Below are 16,491 nucleotides of genomic sequence, written 5' to 3'. Positions count from 1 at the left end.
CGTTAAGTCCCGACGGAAGGAGCGGAGATCAGGCGCCGTCCAAAGCTCGGTGGGTAACTCATTCCAGAGGACAGGAGCGCCTACAGAGAATGCTGTATCCCTATCTTGGAGTCTGCATTTAGTAAGACTTTTTATAGTAAGAGCCTTGATAGTACAGTGGTCTACGCACCCTGTTATTAACACAGCTGCCTGCAATTTCTGCTGGTTCGAATCTCTCCAGGGCTCAAGGTTGACTCAGCCTTCCATCCTTTCTAAGGTAGGTGAAATGAGGACCCAGTTTGTGGGGGCAATAAGCTGACTTTGTATAAAATATACAAAAGTATGAAGGCTATTGCTTAACGCATTGTAAGCCGCCCTGAGTCTCCGGAGAAGGGCGGCATATAAATCAAATTAAAAAAAAAAAAATTTGCATAGCAGCCACTGGGCGAAATAAACATGGTGAAAGTGAACTATGCCTGCATGACGACGTCATCATCTGTCATCTCCAATCCATGTCGTTTTGAGTTCAGTTTTAATCCACTCATTATTCTCTGCTTGTGTTTCCAACAGAACTGTTTTCCAGCTTTTTTGCACATACGGAATAAGAAGCATTTTATTTTCCATCACTCTGAAACCCAAAACCAGAAGTTCAAGAGTGTATGCAGTAATTGCCCTAGTTGATCAGCCCGATTTTTGAGCTTATAAATGAGTATAGACTCACATTTCTTCTCCCAAAAGATTCTTAACTTGTAATCCTCAAGAAGAATCTTGGCTTGTGGGTGTGTTTCTTTGCTTGTTTGTTTGTTTGTTTAGTGGGTTTTGTACAGGTAGTCCTCAGTTTACAACCACAATTGGAACCAGAACTTTCATCGTTAAGGTTGTTAAGGGAGTTATACCCTAACTCTCTTTTACCACAGTTGTTAAGCAAATCATGCAGTCATTAAGCAAATCCAGCTTCCCCAATTCTCTGTTTGTCAGAAGCTGGCTGGAAAGGTCAAATGGCAATCACATGACCCCAGGACACCACAACTCTCTTAAATACAGACTGGTGACCAAGCACCTGAATCACCTGCACCTGTTGGGATGCTGAAGTGCAGGGGTGAAATCCAGGAGGTTCTGACAGGTTCTGGAGAACCGGTAGCGGAAATTTTGAGCAGTTTGGAGAACCAGCAAATACCATCTCTGGCTGGCCCCGAGTGGGGTGGGAATGGAGATTTTGCAATATCCTTCCCCCAGGAGTGGGGAGGGAATGGGGATTTTGCAGTATCCTTCCCCTGCCACCCCCACCAAGCTACGCCCTACCAAGCCACACCACACCCACCAAACCAGAACCGGTAGTAAAAAAATTTGGATTTCACCACTGCTGAAGTGGTCATAAGTGGCAGGTCCAACTATAAGTTGCTTTTTTCGGTGCTTTTATAATTTGGAGTAGTCATTAAATGAATGGTTGTATGTCGCAGACTACCTGTATACAGTTAGTCCTCGATTTACAACAATTTGCTTAGTGATTGTTCAAAGTTACAATAGCAGTGAAAAAAAGACACATCACCATTTTTCACACTTATGACCGTTGCAGCATCCCCATGGTTATGTGGTTTACATTCGGATGCTTGACAACTGATTCACATTTATGACGGTTGCAGTGTCCTGGGGTCATGTGATTGCCACCTTCTGACAAGCAAAGTCAATGGGGAAGCCAGATTCACTTCACAACAGTATTACTAACTTAACAACTGCAGTGATTCACTTAACAACTGTGGCAAGAAAAGTGTCATAAAATGGGGTGAAACTCACTTAACAAATATCTCACTTAGCAACAGAAATTTTGGGCTCAATTGTAGTTGTAAGTCAAGGACTATCTGTATTGTTGCAATTAGTAAGATTCTATGGGTGCACCATAAGCAAAATCAGAAAAGAAGAAACAGAGTTTAATATAAATTAATGAATACAATAAGCAATTATACAATGGGCTGAAATCGTTTGGAAGTAGAATTTTTAGAGACTTCCTAAACGATGTGAGCCAACTGTGCTTCTATAGGAGAAGATAAACTGCAATACCACTGTTTTCAAAGACAGCAGCATAACACCCTACCTTGAAGAAGCATTAGCCAACAAGAATTCATGAGTGAGATAGATCAGGCCACAACTCGTATTATAGAGAACCCAATCCACTTTCTTGGATTCCACAGACTCTAAAAAAATCTTTGATTATAAAACAAGACATTGCCCAAATTACTCACTTGGACTTGGTCTCCAAAGCACAGTATGTATGAATGATTTGTCCACAAAAATATCTGGATAGTCTGCAGGAAACTATTTCATTCATTCCTCAGGGATGAAGAGAGTTAGCATTCAGGAGTGGGTTTCACCGTTCAGTCTACCAGGGTTCACTTGCACCCCACTCCACCTCCCACAGCAGCTGTTGCATAGGTAATTGATGTAACTCCTGCTGGAGTCCACCTTGTCTGTTACTAAGAACAGCCGCCTTTTTTCCTTCCTCAACTTCAACCCTTTCTTGCTGAGCAATGGCAGGGATGCAGGAAATCATTACGTTCCATAGATTTGCTTATTTACTTGTCCAATTTAAGCTTTTGCAACAATTATCTTCAACCTTCTTCAGTCTGGTGGGAGGAATAATGTCCATTTGAATTTTCTTCAACTGCATTTCTTCCTTTTTCAGGGGGCTGGGGGAGATATATTAAGAACCTATGAGTATTCTACCCCATAATATTATAACGTTATTGCAAACTAGGATATCCCACAGGAAATTATGGAAGGGATTGTGGGTACATTTGGGGGAGTCACAAAACAGCAATTTTCCAGAAGGAAAACTGATAAGCTTGCTCCCTGCCATCCTTTCTAGTTCCCTGGAATTTTAATTTCCAGACAGATTTTATCTTTTTTCTGTGCAAATAGTTGCGCTTCTAAATAATACCCAAGGCTGTGCTTATTGTCTAATAATTCCCATTGGGCCTATTAGGGGCACACATGAATTTTTTAAATGAAGATTGAAATAGAAGCTGAGACTTTGTTTTATAGCCAATTAAAATCAGGAGGGCAAAGAGTCTGGCAGGTGCTAAGAACATTTCCTTGCAACCGTAACCCCGGTCCTAGCTCAGTCTCTCTTTTTAAAGACATCCCTCCATTCTGACTCGGAACAGAAAAGAAACTCTGACATATAGTCGGTCAAGAAAAGGGTTGTGTCTGAGCTGGAATTCATTGGGCTATATTTTGCTTCAGTACCTTTGACATAAAAAATCCACACCTAACTGCCTTGACTACTTGTTAGAGTAGAGAAGTGGAATGGGTGTATATGCCTATAGACATGCACGTATGTATAAATAAATGCTTCAATGGTGACAATAGAAAATTTGGGACACATCTATTTCTTCAATTTTCACAGCACCCTTTCTTCTTTGTGGTGCTTGAGGCCATGTATAGTTGTAGCCCCCTAACAGCCCAATAACAGCGCCTTTCTTCTTCTAGGTCAGTGATGGCTAACCTTTTTGCCATCGTGTGCCAAAAGTGTGGGGAGCATGGGGGGGTTGCACACACGTGTGCCCACACCCATGAATCAATGCCCCCCACACACCCCGCACCCCCATACATGTGCACGCGACCTCCCTGCGCTACACCCGCTTTTGGCACGTGACGGCAAAAAGGTTAACGGTGGGCCCAGTAGGCCCGTTTTTCGCCCTCCCCAGGCCCCAGAGGCTTTCTTGGAGCCTGGGGAGGGTGAAAACAGCCTTCCCCCCCCCCCCAGAGGCCTGTTTCCCGACTTCCAGTGTGCCCGGAAGGCCCAAAAATCAGCTGGCTGATGCACACATATGCACTGGAGCTGAGCTAGGGCACCGCTTACGTGGCCACAGATATGGCTCTGCATGCCACTATGGCGCCTATGCCATAGGTTCGCCATCATGGTTCTAGGTGCTGCAGGCCATGTATCCCCTATAGCAGTGATGGCTAACTTTTTTGCCATCGCATGCCAGGAGCAGGGGGGAGGGGTCGTGCACACGCTTGCCCACACCCATAATTATATGCACCCCGCCCTCGCACATGTGCGTCCGACAGCCCCCACCCGCTCCTGGCACACGATGGCACAATAGGCCCATTTTTCTCTCTCCCCAGGCTCCAGAGCCTTTCTAGGAGCTCGGGGACGGCAAAAATGGCTTTCCTCACCCCCCACCCCCCCGGAGGCCCTCCAGAGTTTTCCAACTTCCGGTGGGACCGGAAGACCCATTTTTTGCTCTTCTCCAGGCTCCAGAGCCTTTCTAGGAACCTGAGGAGGGTGAAAACGGCCTTCCCCACCCACCCCCCAGAGGCCCTCCGGAGGCCAGAAACAGCCCATTTGCCGACTTCTGGTCCCACCGGAGCTCGCATGCCCACATGTGCCATAGGTTCACCATCATGGCCTATAGGTGTGGGTGAGAGATTGTGATTAGTCCAAATCACCCATTAAGTTTTATAGTTGAACGTTGATTTGATCCTGGATTTCCCATCAGAATGGCACCCTGTAGTTCATCTACCCCTAATCTGGGTGCCCTTCTGATGTGTGGCTGACAACTCCCCAAATTCCCCAACTGGTACAACCTTTGCTGAGAATTCTGAAGGTTGAGGAGATATCTGGAGGGCGTCCATTTTGGGAATGTCTGCTCTGATGACTGCACCAAACGTTGTTCCCTGTCAGTTAAAAAAAAGAGTCTTGAGTATCCACATGAGAAAAAATTATTATCCAATACTTACAAAACTGAGTAACACATAGTTTTAGTACTGTACTTTCAATAATTAGAACAGCTTACAAATCAACAAACAAATCATTTCTGCCACCATTCAGCATTTCATCTAAATCTGGAGATTATATTATTTACTAAATTGGGCATTGTGTGTGGGCCATAAAGTGTGATCTGCCAAGTGCCAAAATATTGTTTGTGCGTTATATTATTTCACAACAATGATAAAGAGAAATAGCAAGCTGTGTGAGCACACATTTTGTATGCAAGAGGCTATAGAACCGTGATTGCGAACCTATGGCATGCGTGCTACAGGTGGCACGTGGAGCCATATTAGTGGGCACGCCAGCTCAGCTCTGGGGCACATGCACGCGCTGGCCAGCTGATTTTTGGGCCCACCAGAAGTAGGGAAACAGGCTGTTTCCTGCCTCTGGAGGGCCTGGGGGGGTGGGGAAGGCCCGTTTTTCTTTCTTACCTGGCTCCAGATCCTCTCTGTGTATCTGGCAACGGCGAAAACAGCCTTTCCCACTCCCTTGGAGGCCCTACGGAGGCTCAAAGGGCCCATTTCCCCACTCCCGGTGGGACAGGAAGTGACGTTTTTTCCTGTCCCCAGCCTCCAGAGACTCCTAGAGAGGCTCCTACAGACTCCTAGAGAGACTCCTAGAGAGGTTCTGGAGGCTGGGGACAGCAAAAAATGTCACTTCCTGTCCCACCGGGAGTTGGGAAATGGGCCTTTTCAGCCTCCGTAGGGCCTCCAAGGGAGTGGGAAAGGCTGTTTTCGCCATTCCCAGATACACAGAGAGGATCTGGAACCAGGTAAGAAAGAAAAACAGGCCTACCAGGCCATCATGTGCCAGGATCGGAGGGGTGGGGGTTGCGCACGCATGCACGTGTGCGCGCGACCCTCCCCCGCCCCCCCCCCTCTCCTGGCACGCGATGGCAAAAAGGTTAGCCATCACTGCTATAGAAGAATCTCTAGCATTTCCAGGTCAAACTGGATAGCTCCCCTGTCTGAAACACTGAAGAACTGTACGTTGGCACATAAGCACTGCCCTACATTGCTAAGAAGTTGCTTCATATCATCCAGGAGTTGTGAGCATTAGCTGGAATTCCAATAATCCTGTTTTAATATTTCTAGTCATAATAATTTCAATTTCATCCAGGTAAACTTTTACAGCAAGATTAAAAAGGTTCACTGGTGTTTCATTTCTTAGTTGTTATACTGCGAGATGAAATGAGAGCCCCTGGGTGAGATTTAATCTTGCAGCTGTTTTGTTAAGAAATGTCTACACAGAATTAAGAATTTCCCCAAAAGAAATTCGTATCAACTGCTGCTCATTGTTTTATTTGACCTAGAACTTATTATTTTAGTTACTTTGTCAAAACCCTTGTTGTTATACATACAAAGTAAATAAAATTATACCTATATTACCTATCATATCACCTGTCAATAGTGTCTATTTTCTTTTTCTTATTTTTTTTTTATCAAAAAGGTTTCTTTCACTAAGGAGATTGTAACTATTAACAATTTTGAATCTATACAACAATGTATTCTCAGAACAAACAACATAACCCTAGGTCAAAACAAGCATTTCAGATTATTAAAAAGTCTACAATCTAAAAGGATCTCGAAAGAAATGTAACTATAGTGAAGCAAAGTTGCTCATGTTGGGAACATATATTTTAAAGTTCCTTATGGTAAGAAAGACTGATAGAAAGCAGAAACTTGACAGAAACCAAGCACATCTCCAAAGCTGTTGTCTCGATTTCTTGTGTTCTCTTATGTTTTTCACAATCTCCCTTTCTTAAAGAAGATCAAGAACATGGCTGAGATCAGATCATTTCTGTGAAGAGCATTTGGATCACAATTTGGATTTCCAGGGAGGAAACAGTATATTCCAGAGAGAAGCCCAAAATAAGAAACTGCACAGTCTTAACTGGATGGGGGAGGAGGAAGAGGTGTAGGATACCTATATTGTCTCGGGTGTATCTGCTAGGTTAAAAGATTATAGCTTTAGACTGGCAAGATTCTATCTATTGGGTATAAGCAAAAACATTTGGATTCAATTGGAATTCACAGGCTTATCTCTGGTCTAGGGCCTGACATACGTAGTGGCTGTTAATGTTCTAATCATTTTAATAATTTTTAAGCAATTTTCTTAAAATTAAGTAGGGGTTGGGTTAATTCATTTCATTGTGCTGTTTCCGTGTATTTCCTGTTAATAAAATGCTAGCAAAGAAAGAAGATTTGGTCCTGCTATGCCTGGGTTTTTTTTAATACTTTTTCACACACACACCACTTTTTTTTTTTTTTAACCTGCAAGATTTTGTCCAAGCAGATGGATTAAATCTGCTTCAAAGATGGTGGCAATATTCTTCAACCAACAGGATGAAGTTTTCTCAGGTCTGAAATTCCAAATAAACATTTTCTGGGTTTCTCCCTCCAAAGGGAGAAAAAAGCTAAATCTCCTTTTAAAGAGTAAACCAAGACTTCTTTCAGAGATCTCTTCGGGAAGGGAGGCAGAAAGCACAATGGCCCCTTCGAGCCTCGACAGCAGAGAAGGTTGACATCTCTCTCTCTCTCCTCTCTCTCTCTCTCTCTCTTGCTCTCCATATCTCTCTCGCTCTCCCTCTCCCTTTCTATGTGTGAATTAAATATTGTTTGCAGTGCTTATTGACAGAGCAGTAAGCTCTACTGTGTTTTAATTTGTTCTTTGATAGTTGCCTTTTGCTGCTAAATTGATTTTCAAGGGGTGAGGCTTTCCTGATTTAACTCCTGCCAGGCAATTGAAAACTGAAAGGCAAGGAAAACAGAGCTTGAGCAGGAGTTAGGAACCCAGAAAATCTCTGCTTCAGTAAACTACCTCAGCCTGATAGAGCATTTTAGCAGCTACACCATTCTCAGGCAGCTGTTGCCATGGAGTTGATTCAGGAGTGCTGAGGGATATACACATCCGAGTTTCCTAGCAACACATACACACACCTGATGGAATGGAGAGATCATTGGATAGGAGATTCTGTCACTAGTGGTGCACAGTAATTGTTAAGAATGGGAGCTGTGAGGTAGATGCTTCCATTTCAAAAGAAAAGTCTGCAAGGGTTCATTACTTGCCACCCTGAATCACAATCTGAACTAAAATTTGGAACTAAATTTTCTTGAATTGTTTCAAGAAAACAATAAAATGAGAGGCTTTCATTCTGAACAGAAAGATGCACTTGAAAGAAATCCTACAAGGGTCATACAATTTGCTACAAAATTTTAAAGTTGTCGCAATATAAATCTGCATAGTAATAGCATAGTATAGCAGTGTGAAGGTTTAAATCACCTTCAGATTTTAACCTGACGTCAATCAATATTGTGAGGTCCTTGGTGCTCTGTAAGTTTGGTTATTTTCTTGTAGATACTTCACTAGTAAACTAGATAACAACATAACAGCTAGTAGGGAGTGAGGTTTGCTTTCATTCTATATACTATACTGGTGACTTGCCCTGTCAGCATCAGTTGGAGTAGTCTTGGTGGTTCCTTTATTGGGCTGTTTTTACTGTTAACTTGTTTATCTGAGGTGGCAATTCCTTGATTGGAGTATTGTTTGTTTCTTGATTGTTGATCTAATATTAATATTGGTGTTAATCTCTGTTTATATGGATGTTGATTGCTGGTGAGGAGATCTTTTTTGTTTTCTTTTTTTTTTTTAATTTGATTTATATGCCGCCCTTCTCCGGAGACTCAGGGCGGCTTACAATGCGTTAAGCAATAGCCTTCATACTTTTGTATATTTATACAAAGTCAGCTTATTGCCCCCACAAACTGGGTCCTCAATTTACCTACCTTAGAAAGGATGGAAGGCTGAGTCAACCTTGAGCCTGGTGAGATTCGAACTTGCAGTAATTGCAGACAGCTGGTGTTAATCACAATGCTATCAGTCTGCTGAGCCACCAGTCCCTTTTTGGCTTTTTGATCATCTCTTTTGAATAGTATGTAGATTGTTGTTTATCTCTGTCAGAGTTTCTTGCAAAAATCAAATCCAGAAAGCACACACAGGCAGACTGATGCATTAACTTCTTTATATACATAATAATAGATGAAGTATTTACAATACCAATATCAGAGTTCTTCCCGTAGTAGCAGTTAAAACACAAGGCAGGAGAGAACAGTTAGTTTCATTTCAGCAGAGCAGACAATCATGCACAGACTGCTTAGTTTCAGTTTCAACTCTCTGCACAGAATCAGAAGCTGCAGACTGAGACACGCCCTGGCTCCAGTCTGTTTCAGCTCCCAATTGGCTGACTTAGTTGCTATGCCTATTCATTGGCTGATCTTATTACCGTGTCTCCATTCAGTCCCCATTGACTGATCTATTCCAGTCCATGAATATTCATACTCTGACAATCTCTGTGTGCCTGTTGATGACTGATTTGTCTGAGTGCCAGGCCTCCAAGAATTCTCTAGCAGTTTTAAACAAGGCTTGGTCTAGGACCATGATGGCGAACCTATGGCACGCGTGCCCGAAGTGGCATGTGGAGCCATGTCACCTGGCATGCACAACATCTCCCATTACTCTTCCAGGTTTCTGGTGCTCATGTACGTGCAGTGATCAGCTGTCCTTTTTGCATGCGGTACTACCGGAAACTGGAAGAGCTGATCTTCCGTTTTCCTGCCTGAGCTTGCGCGCCGGCCAGCTGATTGTCGCATGTGCATGCACGCCAGAAACCCAGAAGAGTAGCTGGCTGAAATCCGACGTTCAGTAGCTGAAACCGGAAGTTCATTTTTGGGCGTGCTCATGCGCCCTGGTCAGTTCCTCTTCTGGGTTGTCATCACTGATCTAGGATACTCATAGTTTCCCATGTATTGTGAAATTAAGGAGTTTTTATCATTTCTTCTGACTGCTAGCTGGTGTTTATAAATGTGGTCTGCTAGTCTTTTGCCTGTTTGTCCTACATAGTGACTGTAGCAACATAGAAACTATCAATAAACAACAGCCCAATCAAGGAACCACCAAGACTACTCCCACCAACACTGTTAAGGTAATCCACTAATATATAAAATGAGAGCAAACTCCACTCCACACTAGCCCTGATGATATTACCTAGTTTAGTAATAAAACATCTGCAAGAAAAAACAAGCAAGCTAGAGAGCAACCAAGGATCCCACAGTTCAACCTCAGCTACAGCTATTCTCTTCTATCAGTATCAGTCAAGCAATATTATAAGTGAATGATATACAGTAATAGAATTGTAACCAGTATGATTTCAATTAGAAGTTAGAGACTAGGATAAAAAATATAATAATTTCTGTTTAATCTAAAAAATGCAATGAGTTTAACAGTTATAAAAAGATTAAATGTTATAATATTGTGTTAGGAAAACCTCCAAATTTAGATATGCACAAAGCTATTTATAAGACTATGTCAAAAAATGTTAATTCAAGAGATAATTTCTATATCAGCGTGCTTGTTTGTATGTATGTATGTTGTATGTATATATGGACATATGCACATGTACACACTATGCATACAGTTGTTAGATTAGCACAGCACAATTACCATACTTATAGTGAATGCTCAAATTGGCTACTAATAGCATATTATCAGCAGATGAGGAGGTGTCACCCAGCTTGCTTCCTGTTTAGGAACCTCCAAAGCCCATTCATCACTTTTGAAGGTAAGAACTTTGTGGTTCCTCTCTCTTGGATGTTCCAAGGTTCTTTTTCCAAAAGGCAACTGAATTTTCTTGGGTTTTTTTTTTCCTTTGAAAACATTTTGCTTCTCATCCAAGAAGCTTCTTCAGTTCTGAATTGAAAACGTTTCTTGGATGAAAAGCAAAATTTTTCAAAGGAAACAAAACCGAGAAAGTTCAGTTGCTTTTTGGTAAAAAAGAATCTTTGGAACAACAATGACTTGGATGATTGAGAATTTCCATAGACATTTTTTTCTTGGGGCCTTTTCAAAGGGAAAAACCCATTGCCATACTATTTTGGGTGCATTATTACTACTTTCCTGACTTGATTTTTTTTAATGATACATCTCCTTTTCTTTTCCTAGGATGACCCAGAAGGGGAAGAGATTGAAAAAGAGAAATTCAATTCTTTGAAACTGGAATTCACAGACGATGATAACTTCAAAACCAAAGTTAATTACTCATATGCAGCTGTACAGATTCCTACAGACATCTACAAAGGCTGTAAGTTCTTCTTTGCAGAACTTTTCATATTGAGACCAAAGACCATATCCTATATATTCATTTTTTAAAAAAAGAAACTTCTATGACATAGACAAAAGAATTGAATTAATTTCCCCTTGCATGTACAGATCCTTATAGAAAAGTCACTAAAAAAACAAACCCAAAAAATTACTTATTCAATGCTTGAGTTTTCTGGGACTGATTCTTAGCCAGTTCTTTCCTACACTGTAATGTCAATTGGCTGCATGTAGGTACTCCCTTATCTGAATGTATAATTGCTCTACAAGAAAATGACTGTTGCTTTACTACAAGAAGATATTATATTAACCTTTCCTAAGCTGATGTTTTTCTGATGTATGAAAGGATAATTCTAACGTACCAAATAGTCTGGGTGTCAAGTTTCCGAAAGATGCCCTAATTAATTCATGAGCCATGATCCAAACTTCAAAGGAAATATAGTCATTTATTAGGAGCACCATTCCGGCAATACTGGGATGCAGTTAGGACTGATCCTGCATAGATTTATGTTCCCCTATGACCCTGTCTCTCCCCTCCTCTCTGGCCATGTCATAAATCACATTCTCCAATTAACCACTTTGGCTGGCTGTGAACCCTAATGCCTCCTTCTGATTGCGGTCAGAAAGAATGTATGGAAGTCACTTCAGTTCTCCCTCCCTCCTGTTCATGGCAACTTGAAAGCTTTGCAAGTTGACACTGGGATTATGAGAAACAGAGTCAGGTGTAACTAAATGTTGGGGAAAAGCTGAACTGGACTGCGGTCTCAAATAATATGGAAAAACTGGAGATGAATAATATCTCAAGAACACTGTGGATTATAAAAACTATTTGGAGTTATGCCTAATGTTTATGAACTAAAGACCTAAAAAGTGAAGTTGCCCTCAGGTTAAAAAACTTGATGGAAAAATGGAATGAGGTTTCTATAGCACCAGTGGTTAAATATGTAGGGAAGGAGAAGAACATCTTCGTCCCCATGTGCTGATTAAGCTTCAGTTTGATTGCTTTGTGTGTCAAGCTTTCATGAGCTTCAGCACTTTATGGATGTACAGGGTCACAAAGTCACAACTTTCTATTACAATTCAGAAATGTTACGGCATCTCTGAAAAATAATAGAATATAAAGGGAAATATTTAAAAGTCCATCCTCAAGCCTCAATTTGGCATCAGTTTCAGGCATACTGAGAGCCACTAAAATTGTAGACTCATAGAAGGAGGGTGGGAAGGAATATTGGAAGTCATCTAGTTCCATCCCCTGCCCAGTGCAGACTGGAGATTGTGTATTTCACTCAGAATGTATATATCAGTAGTCTCATAAAAACAAATTACATCCAACCTTGGTATGTATCTTCTAACAAAAAAGGATATTGATTGATGATGATGATGATGATGATGATGATGATGATGATGATGATGATACATTGATTCTTTGCTGTTACAAGGACTACACTGATTTCAGTACATGTCATGGAGTCTTAGGATTGGATAGATTTTCTATTTAGTGCAGAATTAGACTTCTAACGAAGGTGAGAGGCAGTTTGGTATAGTGTTTAAAGTGCTGGCCTAGAACCAGGAGACTGAGTTCTGGTCCCTCCTTAGGCATGAAAGTTGGCTTAGTGATTTTGGGCAGTCACTCTCTCACAGCCCAACTCACCTCACAGGATTGTTGTTGTGGAGATAATAGGAGAAAGAGGAAATATTTAGTATGTTCACTGCCTTGAATTACTTATAAAATAATAAAGGCAGGATTTTTAAAAAATCTAAATAAATAAATAAATAACAATAAAATAAAAAGTGAATTCACTACATCATTGTCAGTGAAGAACTCCTTCTGATATCTGGCTTAAACATGCTCACTTGTAGTTTTAATCCATTATTCTGGTTCTGACTTCTGAGGCAATAGAATATAAGTTCATTCCCTCTTTTATATCAAAATATTTCAGTTATTTGAAGACTGTTGAAGACCCTTTCAGTCATCCTTGTTGTAAGCTTAACATTCTTAAATCTGTTAACCATTCTCCCGAGGGCTTGATTTCCAGACCCTTCACCATCTTGACTGGCCTCCTCTGAATTTGCTCCAATTTGTCCATTGTCCTTTTGAACTATGCCTGCTGTCATAGGGTTCTGGAAACAGCCTCAGAGAAGACACAGGCACCTCTTATCATGAGCAGCTAAGTTGATTAGAAAATAAACTTTGCTTATGAAGTGAGCAGTGAACTTGCCTATTAACCATCCAACTTCCTGTTTTTGAGACTCACATCTCAAAATTCAAAACCCAGAGTGGGGTTAGCTGTCCTGCACCAAAGCCACCTATTGATATCTTTTTTTTAATGGTACTATCAGTGGTATCTCTTTTATGATGGCCTGCAATTTTGGCCAGATCTGCTGCTTGATCCTCTTTGAGAATTAGTACTGCTCTTCCTTTGCCTTGAAAGTTCCATTCCTTTGCTGAATCTTCTCATTCCATGTAGCAAAGAGTGGCTTTCACCTGAGCAGCTTGCCCAATAATGACTTCTGATTGTTTCAAAGTGGAATCGCCATGCTAATTAAAAGGGACACAACCATGTTCTTGAGTACCGTATTGAAAATGCTTCTCCTGAGAGTCAGAGAACTGAATCTGATGAGCTGTCGCAATGCGTGTTTCCATCACTTTGTTACTCGGCGTCTCAGGCAACTTTGCCCTTGCATCTCACTCCCTCTAAATTTTGCTTCCTTTCATGAAATGAAAGACGGGAAGTTTGTACATTCTCAGTCACAGAAGAGTTGACTATATGCATAATTTGCACTACAGGCTATCTAATTTCTATTTGGCGCACTATTGGTTTGTGCATTGCTTGTATTGTATTTCTGTCCACTGCTATTACACATGAGTGTATTTGTGTAGGGTAATTGTGAAGTAATTGGCTTACCACAGCAGAACTAATAAACCACAGTTCCTGAACCGGATGAATTCTACAAAGGAAAGGGGAAAATCATGACAAATTCAGCCAACCATGATTGCGACTTCGCCCGCACACAGTTTCAATCTGGGGCATTTTTAATGTATACGGTATTAATACATAGGGACGAGGTATATCTGCATCTGCCTCTTTGAAGTGATGCATTTCTCCCTCCCACCCTTTCTAGCATCTCAGGGAAATTGTGGATGTCCCAGGCTCATCTGCCATGGATAAATATGAAAAAAAGATATGATCTCAAATCTCTGTACCAGCAATAGAAGGAAAGAACTTTTCATCCAACCTTGCTAATCCTGAAGGGCTCTTTGCCCCAGGAAAACTTATTGGTGTAAACACTTCCAATAGATTTGCAATTTTGTGAGATTAAACTCTTCATGTTTCAAACTTCTTGCCATTGCTGCCTGCTTACAGCCCGATTTGGGTCCTGCCACTGGCTTGTCAGTGGGTGGAGAACTTATTCCTTCTCGACAGCTCCAGAACAGCCCTAGCCTAATTGAGGATTTTTTACTGAGAAAATTAATTTGCTGTTACCCCCTCCCCCAAGATATTATTTCTCTTTTGCTGTAGGAAGGTAGGGTGGAACAACTATTCTTGAAACTTACAGTAGCTTTCCTAGACTAGATAGTAACTGGGAGTTCATGAAGACTTATTTTATCCTTTTTTACCAAGAAAATGATGCTCCTTGAATGAGTTTCAAAATGTGCAATATTTTTCCAATGCATTGCTTACATTTCTTAATGTTTATTCTGCGCAACATGGTTGGAAAAGGACATAACCACAAAAGCAGGGTGCAATCCTCTTTTTAATCTCTCCTACAACCTTACCATTTATTGACATTAACAAAAGATTAAGCAAAGATGTTACCTAATTCCAGGTATCGATCAAAGATCCAGTGGTATTAGTAAGGAAAAAAAGCAGTCCTGCAGCTTCTAGAAAAGTCATGTCTTTCTCTTACTGTTTGGTAAGGGCCCATTCTTTGCTGCTGTTTACCTATATTGAGCATCCTACAGTCAAGAGACTGTGGCCCTTTCTCATGGCCCTTAGCTTCCCCATCAGTCAGAGGACAGTTTGTTGATTATGAATCTGCATTGCCAGTCTTTGAATTCAGCCATAGTACAAGTAAATGGAGCAACCGAGAGAAGGGGATCATTACGCACAAAGTATTAGCAGGCTAGTATAGGCTTCTCCCCATGTGGGACACACAAGATTTTTTATATACAATGCCCACTGTGCCTTCCTTTCATGCTATTCAGGGGAGAATATACCACGTGCTGGAAATATAACTCTTGGCCTCCCTTTAGTGGCAGCTTGGAGGATCAAGATTGTTAAATCTCTGACACCTGCAAGCTTTAAGACTTTAATATGGTTTTTAAAATTCTCTATTAAATCACTTAGGAGTTTAATCAAAAGTGACACAGAAGCTTAACTTTTACTGCCTTTCAGAGCCAGACTGTAAGCACAGAAAGGCGGATTTTCTTTTAAACGCAACTTAATAGCATTGTGTAGAGAGGCTAATTCTGCCCATTTTAAGGGCAACTGGTAGGGACATGGCACTAACCTAGCCTAGCTAATTCACCTAGTTGCCTAGCCTCATTAAAAGTATGAGACCTCGAACTGTCCCCTAATACAGAGATGTTCTCCCTCAACCCAATGCCCTCCAGATCCTAGGTTAGAACTCCCATAATTCCCTTCTAACATGTTAAGTGTCTGGGGGTAGCAAATCCAAGAACTTGCTAATTTGAAATTATGGAGGATATATTCAATCATTTGGCCAATACCAAATCAAGGAAAGGCTGTTTTTGGTGTTTGGCATCACTTAAAAATGATACTACCCAGTGTAGACTAATTCATTGGTATTTGTTGATTCTCTGAAACAAATAATTCAGCTAGGCAGTATTCACATACATCCAAATATATACCTATAGACACATGATCCTTGGAATCCATCTGCTGAATTGTCAGACTGGTTGACACAATACAACTTAATGTTATCCTTTTTAATGACATCTTCTGAGATACACCTACAGAGGCTTGTTACAGGTGTAAATGGAGAACTGTATCAGTGGAATGATTTCATTGCATTGGCACCAGTGGATTACATGTGGTGATTAATTTTATTATCATCCTTGCTTAGACCAAGCTACTAATTAAGCAAATCATGAAGCTGCCTATTAGCATTAGTTGTTTCTTTGTTTTCATGTTTTTTGGGTTTCTACTAAGATTCAAACCTTTTCATGGACTGATAGATGGGATGCAGAATAGAAAAGACTGAGATCCATTACTCTAAAGGAGGGGTGCTACTATTACTAGGGCTTCACGTGACTCAGTCTTTGCCAGAATATAGAATTGTCAGAGGAATACAGCATCTACAAAGATTCGTTGTTGATGCTCTGTTCTTCTGCTCTGAATCTCCAGGTCCCACCACTAAAGTTGTAATAATAGCAATTCCTCATGCATAAAAGTATATTGTGCTTCATAAGATACTTATAGCAATAATGCTGGTTCTGAAAAGCGCACAGCCAATGCACTGGGGGATCCTGGAATATAAATTTAGGAAATGAACAAGAAAATTAAGTTAGAAAAATATAATTGAGGAAATCAAAGAAAAATTGGAGTCTGTTTTGTGCATTC

General features: G+C 41.0%; 1 protein-coding gene across 2 annotated transcripts in view; it reads left to right on the top strand.

Annotated features, from left to right (window-relative positions):
• Positions 1-16,491, top strand: part of CACNA2D2 (calcium voltage-gated channel auxiliary subunit alpha2delta 2) — a 676,129-nt gene that overhangs the window by 498,430 nt on the left and 161,208 nt on the right. For both annotated transcript variants that reach the window (XM_034440362.3, XM_034440357.3), the window contains exon 6: positions 10,751-10,889. In XM_034440362.3, the coding sequence (XP_034296253.1) occupies positions 10,751-10,889 (139 nt within the window). The remainder of the gene's footprint in view (positions 1-10,750; positions 10,890-16,491) is intronic.

Source organism: Pantherophis guttatus, chromosome 2 (genome assembly GCF_059756535.1).
Source record: "Pantherophis guttatus breed Tessera chromosome 2, ASM5975653v1, whole genome shotgun sequence".
Lineage (NCBI taxonomy): Eukaryota > Metazoa > Chordata > Lepidosauria > Squamata > Colubridae > Pantherophis > Pantherophis guttatus.
The sequence above is the reverse complement of the archived record's forward strand: the minus strand, read 5'-3'. Positions and strand labels throughout refer to the sequence as shown.